At 47.6% G+C, this 11,897-nt stretch overlaps 1 protein-coding gene and 1 non-coding gene across 2 annotated transcripts in view; both read left to right on the top strand.

Moving 5' to 3' along the window:
• The window catches only part of NAT10 (N-acetyltransferase 10), a 39,312-nt gene extending 29,350 nt beyond the window's left edge, over positions 1 to 9,962 (top strand). Inside the window, exons 20-29 of the mRNA XM_042781306.1 lie at positions 1,392 to 1,525; positions 1,689 to 1,737; positions 3,238 to 3,334; positions 3,408 to 3,518; positions 4,442 to 4,614; positions 5,130 to 5,249; positions 5,626 to 5,724; positions 6,379 to 6,452; positions 7,419 to 7,502; positions 9,854 to 9,962. Of these exons, the coding sequence (XP_042637240.1) occupies positions 1,392 to 1,525; positions 1,689 to 1,737; positions 3,238 to 3,334; positions 3,408 to 3,518; positions 4,442 to 4,614; positions 5,130 to 5,249; positions 5,626 to 5,724; positions 6,379 to 6,452; positions 7,419 to 7,502; positions 9,854 to 9,962 (1,050 nt within the window). The remainder of the gene's footprint in view (positions 1 to 1,391; positions 1,526 to 1,688; positions 1,738 to 3,237; positions 3,335 to 3,407; positions 3,519 to 4,441; positions 4,615 to 5,129; positions 5,250 to 5,625; positions 5,725 to 6,378; positions 6,453 to 7,418; positions 7,503 to 9,853) is intronic.
• LOC122150199 lies at positions 2,882 to 3,015 on the top strand. Its single transcript, XR_006163535.1, has one exon. It is a non-coding gene; the product is annotated as a small nucleolar RNA SNORA70 (small nucleolar RNA).
• Positions 9,963 to 11,897: the final 1,935 nt, after the last annotated feature.

Here is an 11,897-nt window from a genome sequence, read left to right as displayed (position 1 = left end):
AAGAAAAAAACAAGAAAACCTGCAGTATCGGGGGATAGGGCACTAAGAGAAAAAAGGTAGAGAAGGAGAATAATGAAGAAAATATTTGAAAAATGGAGAAAGAAAAACAAGGAATGGGGTTAACCACAAGAAAAAAGGGAGAAAAAAGAAATTAAATGAAAAAAAAAAAAATGTTTTTCAACCAGGAACAGGGAAAAGAAAAAAAACTGAAAACTAGGACCTGAGGAGGGAAGAATAAAAAATAATAGTAAAAAGGACAAAAGTATTAATAATAATAGTAGTTTTAAAATAGACAAATACAGGCAAACTAAACACCAGAGGAAAGAAAGCCAATAAATAAATAAAAGAAAAAAATCGGTGGAGGAAAGGTCAGGGCACCCCAGCTCCGTCTGAGCACACAGACTGGGATGGTGTTCCTGCGGGCCCAGAAGATGGGTGGGAGTGGGGGATGGACGCACCTTCGTTCACCAAGCGGCTGTGGGGTATAAGAGTAACAAGAGGAATGTCGCACCTTCAGTCGTGCAAGTCCGGAGTGTCCTTGGGTTGCTGGCAAGCAGAACCTATTTAAGCCCCTGGAATCTGCAAGTGAGCTGTCTCTTTAATTATCCAAAATGGTCAAGCCGATTGTAAACATTCAAAATGGCCATGTCCTCTGGACAGGCACAAGTCCACAGCTCAGCCTGCCTTTCTCTTCGCCTTCTCCATTTATTCCCCAGCCACCAGAGCAGTCCTCTGTGCGGACCCTGGCTAGCAGAGCTGAGTTTTAGGTTAATTCTTAGGTCCTACCACCACTTGGCACTCTCCAAGCTGTCTGTGCCGTGCTGTCATGATTGCTCAGGATCGCTGCCTGACCGCAGCTCCCTTTGTCTTCTTTTTTGGTATTTTCATGCAAATTCTTCTCCTCGTTGGGGTTTAGTCCACTTCTATATCCTTCACTTCAAGGCTCAGGGGTCCAGGATTATCTTCTGTGTCTGTGTTAGTTGGTTTCCTTTTCTTTGTTGAAGAGGGTCTGTGCAGTCTTTCTGCCTAGTCTGCCATCTTACCAGAACCTCCAGTTTGGTTGTTGATTTGTGACTTGGAAGATTCATGTGTTGTAGAGTAAAACTGCCTTATAGGGTCTTTTTGGCTGTAATCTTGATGAGTGTGGATCACCAGACCTACTTCCCCTAGGGTGCTCCTGGGTGGGTTCCAGCTGCCAGTGTTTTGGTTACAAAAGGGCAAACTGCACCACCCAGGGATCTTGACTCACATTTTGAGCCAACAAATCGAGAAACCACTTGGTTTTTGTCATGTGTAGTTCAGAGCCTGGTGTAGCAGGGGTGCTTGAGATTGTCACTAACCATCCTCTCTCGGGGCTGAGTGCACTATGTTCTCTCCCTGGCATTTCCCAGACTGTCAGCTTGTTGGAAGAGGTCATCACTCCGCGGAAGGACCTGCCTCCCTTACTCCTCAAGTTGCATGAGAGGCCTGCTGAGCACCTGGACTACCTGGGTGTTTCCTATGGCCTGACTCCCAGGCTGCTCAAGTAGGTGCTTGGAGATCCTTCTCCCCCTGGCACCACCCCCTTTCCAGCCAGTGTCTCTATCAGCTGTCTCTTGACTCTCTGTTGCTCTTGACCTTGTCATTTTCACCTGTCTGCCCCTCCTCCAGTGCACATGTGGTGATTTACTCTGTGAGCATCTTTGCAGGTTCTGGAAACGTGCTGGATTTGTTCCTGTGTATTTGAGACAGACTCCGGTGAGTGAAGTGTCTGCAGAGGAGCGGGTGTTGGGTTAGTGCTAGTGACAGGTCTGTCCTGCCATAGATCTCTGGTGTCTTCCTCCTGCACTGCTCTGAGCAGGTGTGGTTCCTGTGCCTCTGAAGATGCTTATTCTGATGGATACCCAAACACCCATCCTCACGGGAAGACCATACGATCACACGTGTGTTCTATAACTGCAGGGCATGCTGGTGTGTGCTGGGCTTTGTGCTTGATTACAGAGTAATAACATCCACATGCACTTGTTCATTAGATTCTGGGATGTTGAGACCTGGGGCTGCCCTTGAGTTTGTGAAAAAGGAGATTTAGGCAAGGAGAGCAACTGTGCAGGCTGGTTGATATCTGAAGGGAGTGATAAAGATATTTATGTGGGGATGACAGTCCACAGAGGATTATTGAAGGAAGGTAAGAGTTACCTGCCTCTCACGTTATTAAAAACAAAACATTGAGCATCTGCAGAGCATCAGGCGGTGTGTGAGATAGGCCCTGAAGTTCATTTTCTGTTGGGTAGAAACATGCAACAAAAACGTGAACATAAATATTCAGATAGCAATATGTGCCATGAAGAAAAAACCATGAAAATCGTAATAGATAAAGAGTTCAAGCTTCTGAGGGGGAGGCGTTTCAAAGCACATCATGGGTGATTAGAATGAACCAGCCGTGTGAGAGCCCTGGGGGGGCAGCATGTGTAAGGACCTGAGGTGGAAATGAACTGGGTGAGTTGAAGGAACCAAAAGGCCAGTGTGGAGAGGACTCTTTCAGAAGGGGAGTGGTGGCTCAGGGCAAGGGCAGAGAAGCAGGTAGGGGCTCACAGGAGGGACCCTGTGGCTGCTGGAGAGAATGGGCATGGTTTGAGGAGCTTGGCTGAGAGAAGCTACGGTGTCTTGAGCTGGGATGGAAGAAGTGAAGATGGAGAGAAGTGGCCAGAGTTGGGTATATGTTGGCTCCTTCCATGGGTCCAGGACAAAAGTCCTGCCCTGAAGATGGGAGCAGCTATGTGGCATTTCTGTGGTACCTTTAAGGAATCTGCAGGACAGGGTGGTCTTTGAAAACCCCAGGGTCGGAAGTGAGCCAGTGTGAGAGTGTGACGATGGGGGCTCTGCTGTGAAAGAGTACATCTCTCTGCAGCTAGTTAAGCCGTCTGTCCTCCTTCCCTGTGGGGGCCGGTGTGCAATGGCTGCAAACAGCAGCCTCCTCGGTAGTGTACGCAGCCTGTTAGCACATATAGGTTGCCCCCAGCGACCTTGGAGACAGCCCCTTCCTGCTCTTTTCATGTCTCTGGCTTCGCTGATCTCTGTTGTCCCTAACCTAGGCTCCAGATGGGTATGCCAAGTGCCTTTGGAAAGGGTGCGTCTCCCATCAAGTGAGGGGAGGCAGGGGGAGCCTGAGCCTGCCTTCTCCATACACTTGCCCTTCCCTCCTGTGTGAGCTTTCATAGAGGGGGATTTTGGTGCCAATCGGGAATGTGTGTTTCCCAGAACGACCTGACCGGAGAACACTCATGCATCATGCTCAAGACACTGACTGAAGAGGATGAGACTGACCAGGGAGTCTGGCTCTCAGCCTTTTGGAAAGGTGAAGGAGGAGTGGGTGACGTGGTTGCTGGACGTGGTCTCTAGATGCTAACTCTGCATGGTTCTACCCACAGATTTCCGAAGGCGGTTCCTGGCCTTGCTGTCTTACCAGTTCAGCACCTTCTCTCCTCCACTAGCTCTGAACATCATTCAGAACAAGAACATTGGGAAACCAGCCCAGCCAGGTGAGCCTGCTGGGACCTGAAGTGGAGGTCTTGGTAATGGCTTGGTTGTGTGAAAGGCAGGCTTAGTGTTCTAGGCAGAGTGCTGGACCTGGTTCACTGTCCCCATCCTGCTTATCAGGCCCCTTCTAGGTCTGAGGTCTGAGGCCTGGCCCTGGGTGCGCTGTCACACACATTGCCTCTCACCTTCATAACAAATCTTGGGGGATGGGATTTGCCACATTTGAACTCAATTTGAGATTTTAAATAAGTTCATAGAGATCATTATTTTGGAACCTGGTTTAAATCTTGTGATCTTGGGTCACTAACTCAATGAATTTCTCTGAGGCTCAATTTTGTCACCTATGAAATTGTAGTAAGAACATGCTGCCAGCTTTCTGTGGCCAACACATAGAAGTGGCTTGGGCATATACGTTTTGTTTGAATGTTTAAATACAAACAAGGGTGTTAGGGATTGTCATTATTAGCAGTGTGGGTTTCTTGCTTTTGCTGTGTGTGCGTGTGTATGCGCTTGTGTTTCCAGTTACACTTTGGTGGGAAATCTGTGTTTTTGAGCTCTGTAGAGCATGTGCAGTCCCTGGCAGATAGGTCCTGAGGAGAAGTGGCGTAGTGGGAAAAGAGTGTCGTGTGTTCCTCGGAGCCAAGCATGGGGAGCCTGTCTTTGGTCTGCTCTATGTGTTGGTGTGGGAACTCCCTTGCCCTGTGTGCCCAGAGCTGACAGGGAAGGGGCAATGTGCTGTTGGGGCAGGGTTGTCATATCACTGGGTAGGCCCTTTGAGATGCTCCAATCCTGCCCTCCTTTGGCTGAATGCCCAATGGAAAGGTAGTTTTTAAGGTGCCATATGAGCGGCTGTTAAATGTACTATCTAATGCCTCCTGTCAGACCCTAGGGGTGTCAGATTAACCTGTGTTTGTTATGTGTGCAGCTCTAAGCCAGGGGGAGCTGGAAGCACTCTTCCTCCCCTATGATCTGAAAAGGCTGGAGATGTATTCACGGAACATGGTGGACTATCATCTCATCATGGACATGATCCCAGCCATTGCTCGGATGTATTTCCTGAACCAGCTGGGGGACCTGTCCCTGTCTGCTGCCCAGTCGGTAGGTTACCTGGTGCTCACGTGGAGGAACAGAGAAGCTAGTGTTTGTGGAGGTTGGTTAGAGGGGGTGCTTTTTGTAATTCTGTGCTGTGTTTAATTCCTGACAGTTGTGATAGGTGGGTAGTGGTCTTCCCCTTTTACCCAGATAAGGAAACCTGGGCTCTGAAGTCGATTTGTGTGTCTAGTCGCACCATTAGCGAGTGGAAGAGGTGCAGCTTGACTCCATATTCTTTCCACCCTACATGTGGCCTTGGTACTTAGCTGATCCTTCAGCATAGGTCCAGAGACACCCTGAACCTTCAGTGTCATTGTGAAACAGCTGTTTCCCAGGAGGTGAAGTTCATGGATCTTGGGAAGTGGTGTTTTCAGTAACAGGGTAGCAGAACCGATTGCATAGTAGGCAGTGCCAGCTGATGCTTTATACCAGATAACTGGTCACAAGAGACTAATGGTTTTGCTGCCACTTTAATGGGAGGGTCATCCTGGTGGCTGCTACAGCAGGTTCTCATCCTCCAGGCTCTCCTGTTGGGGATTGGCCTGCAGCATAAGTCTGTGGACCAGCTGGAAAAGGAGATCGACCTGCCATCGGGCCAGCTGATGGGACTTTTCAACCGGATCATCCGCAAAGTCGTGAAGGTAACTTCTGCCTGTTTTAAATAATACAATAAACTACCCTGGAGGTGAACAGATGTTAACATTAGGCCATTCTTGTTTCTGATCTTCACACGCATGCACATCCCCCCAGAATAGGGGACTTCAGCAGTATCAGTAATGTTCTTTGTCCCCTTCCAGAGGCACCCACTGTTAGGAACTTGCTATATATGTCCAGTCTGTGTGTATTCTTTTGCTTTGAATGTGTGCACTCATGTAGACATCATGTGGATGACATAGAGAATTGCTTTGTATTTTTAGAATGCACACTTCCATTTAAGAGGGCAAATGAACTCTGCAAGGAGGCACTGGGTCCCTGCTGCTCCTTCATCTTCTGCTTCTTGGTCACTGTCTTTTGTAGGTGTTTAGTGAAGTGCAAGAAAAGGCCATCGAGGAGCAGATGGTGGCCGTGAAGGATGTGGTTATGGAGCCAACAATGAAGAGCCTGAGTGATGACCTGGTATGTTCCTGCCACAGGCCTCTGTGGGCCCCTCCATTGGTCTTGGTTTGCGTGTACAGTCTGTCCTCTGCATGGATGGAGCTGAGTATTGTTCGTAGGTCTAAGTGAGTATCTTGCTCTTGGGACGTCAATGCATGTTCTCTGTCCCCTGCCCTGTGTGGCCCATGCATACTTAAGGCCTCCAACTGATTGTGTGAGTGCAGGCCACCTAGCATCTACTGTTGTCAGTCTTGTCTGTCCTTTTAGACTTTTCCAAGTGTGTCTTTCATGTGCATGTATACTTTAAAATACTAAGAACTCCTTAATAATGATTTTAATAGAGTTCCTGGGCAGTACAGATGGTTAACCTTGCTCAACCACTAAGCACAAGGTTGGTAGTTTGAATCCATCCAGAGGTGCTTTGGAAGAAAGGCCTGGCTATGTGCTCCCCAAAGGTCACAGCCATTAAGAACTGTGCAGCACAGTTCTCCTGGCACATGGGTCACCATGAGTCAGAAGCAACTGGATGGCAACTGGCTTGGTTTATAATGGTTTTGAGGGTAAACTGCACGTTTCATTGTCATTGTTATATTCTGAAGCCTCCCACACTTTCACTTTTTTCTATTTTGCTTCATTGTCTGACTCTGACTTACTCTTGTCAATGGGGTCCTATAGGATGAAGCAGCAAAGGAGTTCCAGGAGAAACATAGGAAAGAAGTGGGAAAGCTGAAGAACATGGACCTTTCTCAGTAAGGCCCCTCCCTTCACTGCTTTGCCTTGGCTTCAGCGTCTGTCTGCAACTTTCTTATGATGCACATCCTGGGTTTCCTGAAAGCTGTGCTTCACGGGTTTGCTTTTAGAAGCGCTAACAGCTAAAAATGTTCTAGTTCACTTTTTGCATAATCTTAGAGGGTTTGGTTTCCCCAGAATTGGAAAGATCAGCTCTGCCACTTTGATTTTCAAACTGTGTTCCCAAAATCACTAGGGTTCCACTCTCTTGCCTTAGGAGTTCCTCAAGGAAGGGGGTGCTGATTGAATGGGTATCTACTTTTGAGGTTCATTTTTCCATATTTGGCTTTTGCATGTGAATTTGTTTGAAGAAAGAAGTCTATTGTCAGACAATACAAAAACCAAAACCCTGACTGAACCATCTCTGTACCCCCAGCCCTATGGGTTGTTACGACTACAACTCCAGGATCAGTGGCCTCTGAGCCTCTTTCCGCTGGGTCATAGCGACAGCTTGGTGGTGTCTGAGGAGGCCCCGGGTTGGGGCAGTAGGCTCTAATGTCCACCTTCAGCTTTGCAGCTTTCAAATCTTGACTTGTCAGGGCTACTAAATCAAAAAGGGCAAGGCAGAGCTTGATTCAGGGGGCATGTGGGCAAATTGCCTGGAGGTGGCTGTGAGCAAGGAGCTGGGAGGTGCTGGAGGCTGCTTTGATGGGTGGTTACTGCCTCTGTGCACAGCTGTCCTCTTGTACTCCTACTGGCTGTCCTGTTGCTGCCCTGAAATCTCTGGCCTGTGACCTGGAGCTGAGCTATGTCTCTCTCAGCCCCTCCGACAGCCTGTACCCCTTCTCTTTGCTCTTTGAACGCTGACACAGCTCCCAGGCTTTCATGGCAAGAAGTGTCTGATGACAATGTTGTTATTACTGTGTTTCTTTTAAACAGTCATTTTTCTTTCAAGCAGACTCTGATAGTTCCCTTCTTTTTTTTAGATACATAATCCGTGGGGATGATGAAGAGTGGAATGAAGTTTTGAACAAAGCTGGGCAGAATGCCGCCATCGTCAGCCTGAAAAGGTGAGAGCCTCAAGTGTACCGTACATCTGCCAGAGGGGCCTCTGGCTTCTGGGCTTCTCTGACGCAGCTTTATAGGAAGGAGGAGTGGAGCCAAAGGTTTGAAAGAAGTCGTGGTTTCTTCCTTTTAGGGTCCCTTGGTCTTTCCTTTTGTAGCACGTCTTCCACAGTCAGGCATCACTAAGACCTGGACCTCTGTATTTCACACACTCACCAGGCATATGGAGCACTGGGTCTGTCAGTGGGTTTGAGAGCACGGTCCATGACACTCTATTGATTGAGCATGTTCCTGGTGCCTTCCATGCACTGTCCCATCTGGACCTCAGGACAGCACCCTAAGGTGGCCGTTTTGCTGCCATCACTGCTTTAAGATGAAATAATGAAGACTCTAAGGGGTTAAGTAAGTTGTCCCAGGATCATACAGCCAGTAGGAGGCAGACCCAGCTTGCCCAACTCAAAGCCCATTTTGAGAGCAGCAGCATCCTTCCTCTAAGCCAGCTCTTCTCAAAGTTTTTGCTCTCAGAGTTCCTTTATACTTTTAAAAATGATTGAAGACCCCAATAAGCTTGTGTTGATATAGATTATAGCTATTATATTTTCCATATCACATATTAAAAATTGAGAAATGAAAAAAAAAACCACGTTCATTCAGAATTAACAGTGATAGACTCATTGCTTTTTGTTGTTGTTCATAAGGATTTTAGTGAGAAGAGTGGCACTGGTTACGCTGACAAGTTACATTTACATTTGCAAGTCCTTTACTGGCTGGCTTCATCAAAGGCACGTCTGCTTCTGTATTCAGCCTGTTGTGCCATCACACATCCTGGTAGTCTCAGGAACACTGCACATTTGTGAGAGAACGAATGTTTGAAAGGCAGGTAGTGTCTTAGTATCATGAAAATTGTTCTGAAATCAGACCTGAGAAAGGTCTCAGGCACCCCCAGGGTCCCCTCTCTGAAAACTTTTCACTTTAAGCTCTTTATTTGCAGAAAGGGGAATTGGTGGATCAGAATGGTTTCTTGGGCTGGAACCTTCACTGAAGCTTCCCCTGGAAAGAGGTCCTTGGGCCCCTGCAGCTGAGGCTTCCATAGCTAGTTTTGGGGTTGGGTAGGGTGAGTTCTTGACATTGTCATAGTTAATGTGACAGGGTCTCCTTAAGAATTTATGTAAGAAGGCATGTTGCGACCGTAAGAGCCACTCAGATCCTCTCATCTGTGCTCTCAGAGCCACTGCAGTATGTTGAAAGTTCCACCATCATTGCCGACCTCGTCTCCTAGATGAGCTCTGCAGAGGTACAGAGGGCCATGTCAGTGTGTCCTGTTTTGTGGTTTGAAGACTGGTAAATGTAGCATGGGGCCCATGGTGGCTACAGCCTTGAACGTGGTGGTTTTAACTGCTGTAGAGACGGCTCAGTTCCACACTCTCCAGAGCTTGGCCTCTTCAGCTGTTCATTTGACTGTTGCTGCCAGTGAGGCACTTCCTGAATGGAAACCAGCGAGTGTGGTAGTTGATGTGCCCTCAGGCCCTGAGTAAATGTGAAAGTCTGTCATTTTTGAGGCCAAATCACTGATAGCTGTCATTAAATATTTTTTTGAGGCCTTATTTCTTTTCCTCCCTGAGAAATTTTATCACTCATGGGATGTTAATGTTTTCTGGACCAAAATATTCACCCTCTCCTTTGCTTTGTTCCCAGAGCAAAGAAAAAAAAAAGTTACTGGAGAGAATCTTTAACCTCTAAAGGGGAAAGGAATGTGGCCGCCGCTGAGAGATTCCTGAGCTAATCTATGAACAAGGAATCCAGTGGCCTCCTGAGACGTGGAACCTGAGTTCCTGTCCTTTTGGGTTTCTTCTGTTCACTTAGGGGAGAAAAATGAAAACAGCAGCACATCAGAAAGCATCACAACATTTTCCTTGGTGTCCGGTGCTTTGCATAAGGCACTGTCCGTAGGATATGTGTCTGGTTTCCAGGGTAACTGAGTGGTGGGCATGGTGGAAAGGACTTTTCTTTGTGATGACTTGAGTTTTTCTGGAGGTCTTGGGTGAGGGGAGCACAGAGTACTTTGAAGGGAACTCCGATTTTAGGTTAAGAGAGTGATTTGTTCTTCCACGGACTCAGTGGGATGAGGGCGGGACCAGGCTTTGTGTGGTGTCCCCCAACACCCAGCACAGTTCCTGCCACCCAACAGGTGTGCAGAGAACATTTATTTATGTCTGGCGCAGTGTTCCTCCATCGAGTTGTAAGTGAGGAAACCCTCACTATTTCAGACAAAGCAAAGCAAACTCAAGAGCAAAGTAGTCTGAAAGATGTTTTATTGTTTTTCTACTGCTGTTTTTTTTTTTTTCCTCCTTTCCAGTGACAAGAGGAAGTTGGAAGCCAAACAAGAGCCCAAACAGAATAAAAAGTTGAAAAAAAACAGAGACATGAAGAACAAAAAAGACATGAAGCTGAAGCAGAGGAAATAGTGGTGATAAAGTTGGCCATCAGTTGGCATACTCCTAGGTGATACCCTGCCTCCTGAACTGTCCCTGGCTGGACTAGCGGTGGCCTGATGGTTAAGAGCATCCAGAGCCTCTATCAAACCAGGAAGGCAGGCGTGAATTCAGTCAGTGGACATGACTGCTTCCTTGGATGGGCTAAGCTCCACTTAAGGCAAAGTCACTTTGGAGGTGTCTGCTTAGGACTCAGTGGGTTGGGCAAACTCCTCTGGCACTGCCACAGATCCATCTCTCCTTTCTTACCATTGGCACCATTAGTTCATATTTTGCTCTGGGCCCAGCTGTTCTGGCTCATTCCCACACGTGTAGAAACCACACCAACCATTGTCCCTCCTCATGCCCTTGAGCACAACACACCTTCTGGTGATACTCAGGGAGCTGCTGATGGACCTTGCCTCTCTAAGCATGGACTTGATTGCCAATGGCAGCCACTATTCCATGCGCATGATCTGCTGGTACCTTGTCCATCCACTCCTCATTCCAGCAAGCCTGCTGCCCCCTGTCCCAGCAAAGGCTGGCCCTAAATTTAAGTAGACTGTGACATTTGAGTCCCCGAGACCTGGGACTCAAATGGGACTCAACCTGGGAAAAAATTGCTGGGAAAGGCCCCTTTGGCTAGCAGGGCTAAGGGAGGGATAGAGAATCTATTTTTAATAAATAATATCCAAGAAAGACCCACTGTCTCGGGGGGGGGGGGTGTCAAGAAATCTACGTATATGGAGGTTACACTTTTCCCAAATGTTCTGATGGGTCTCGATTGTCAGAATTTGGGTGGGTGGCATTGATGACAAACCCAAGGATGAGCAGTATGGCTAGGACAGACCAAGTACAGACCCAGTGGGGGAAGGAGCACTGTGAGTGGCTCGGTATGGCAGCTGGGAACCAGCCAATTCTCTGGCTCCTTTCCAACCTAGGAGCTCTGGTGGTGTAGTGCCTAAGGCATTTGACTGCTAACCAGAAGGCTGGAGGTTCAAACCCATCAGCCACTCCTCAGAAGGAAGGTTGGGCAATCTACTTCCGTAGTGATACCGCCTTGGGAACCCAAGGAGGGGGTTGCTATGAGTCGGATCTGACTCGACTATAGTGAGTTTTTTCTGACTTAGCTCCTATCAGGTCATTTGGTTCCTTCCATTTGTCAGGGCAGAAATTATCTGGTGTCTCCATGCACAGTTTGGTATATTCATTTGATGGTATCCAGTTTCCAGTCCTAAATTCCATGTTAATGAAATCCTGGTCCTGAAGGTCACCTGCTGGTTTCTGTGGGAACACTCCATCCAGGTTACATAAGCATAAGGTAGATGTCCGCTCAGTTGTACTCATTTCCTCTGCCCTCTCCCTGCCACAGCTGTGACTGGGTGACAGTCTTTGTCAGCCTGTCTGGGTCGGTCTTCAGCTTCTCTTTATTTGTATCTGCAAAATTCACGTGGTGGCCTTGGTTACGATCTCCTTTGGTTTTTTGCTCTTGGATTAAAGAATGGTCTTCAGTGAGTCAAAGAATCCTCAGGCCATAGAATCCTTCCTCAGTCCTGATATGCACTAGAAGTTCTAGAAGTGTCGTGCAAGGACTTGGAAGAAAAGGGGAACTTCTTGACCAAAGATGATAAAGCATACAACTCGTAGGACTCGTCCCAAAGAGAGAAGAGCAAATTCTGCATGCCTGTGCCTTGGATGACTGTGCTTTGTCCCCAAGACTACAGGTCCCTGGAATTTCCTGCATCTGCAGGAAAGTTTGCTGAGAGGGAGATGGAAATAATCTTTGATCTTTTTTCTTCGGGAGGATGCCCAAGCCTGCCTTTCAAAGAGGATTTTCTTAGGAGAGTATGTGCAGAACCCAAAGTCAGAATCTCAGATGGTTAGAGCTAGCTGGTATCTTTATCCAACCCCACTGACCTACAGCTAAGG

Source organism: Orycteropus afer, unplaced genomic scaffold, assembly GCF_000298275.1.
Source record: "Orycteropus afer afer isolate SDZICR_OR568_19922 unplaced genomic scaffold, OryAfe1.0 scaffold00103, whole genome shotgun sequence".
NCBI lineage: Eukaryota > Metazoa > Chordata > Mammalia > Tubulidentata > Orycteropodidae > Orycteropus > Orycteropus afer.
This window is presented reverse-complemented; position numbering and strand designations above follow the sequence as displayed.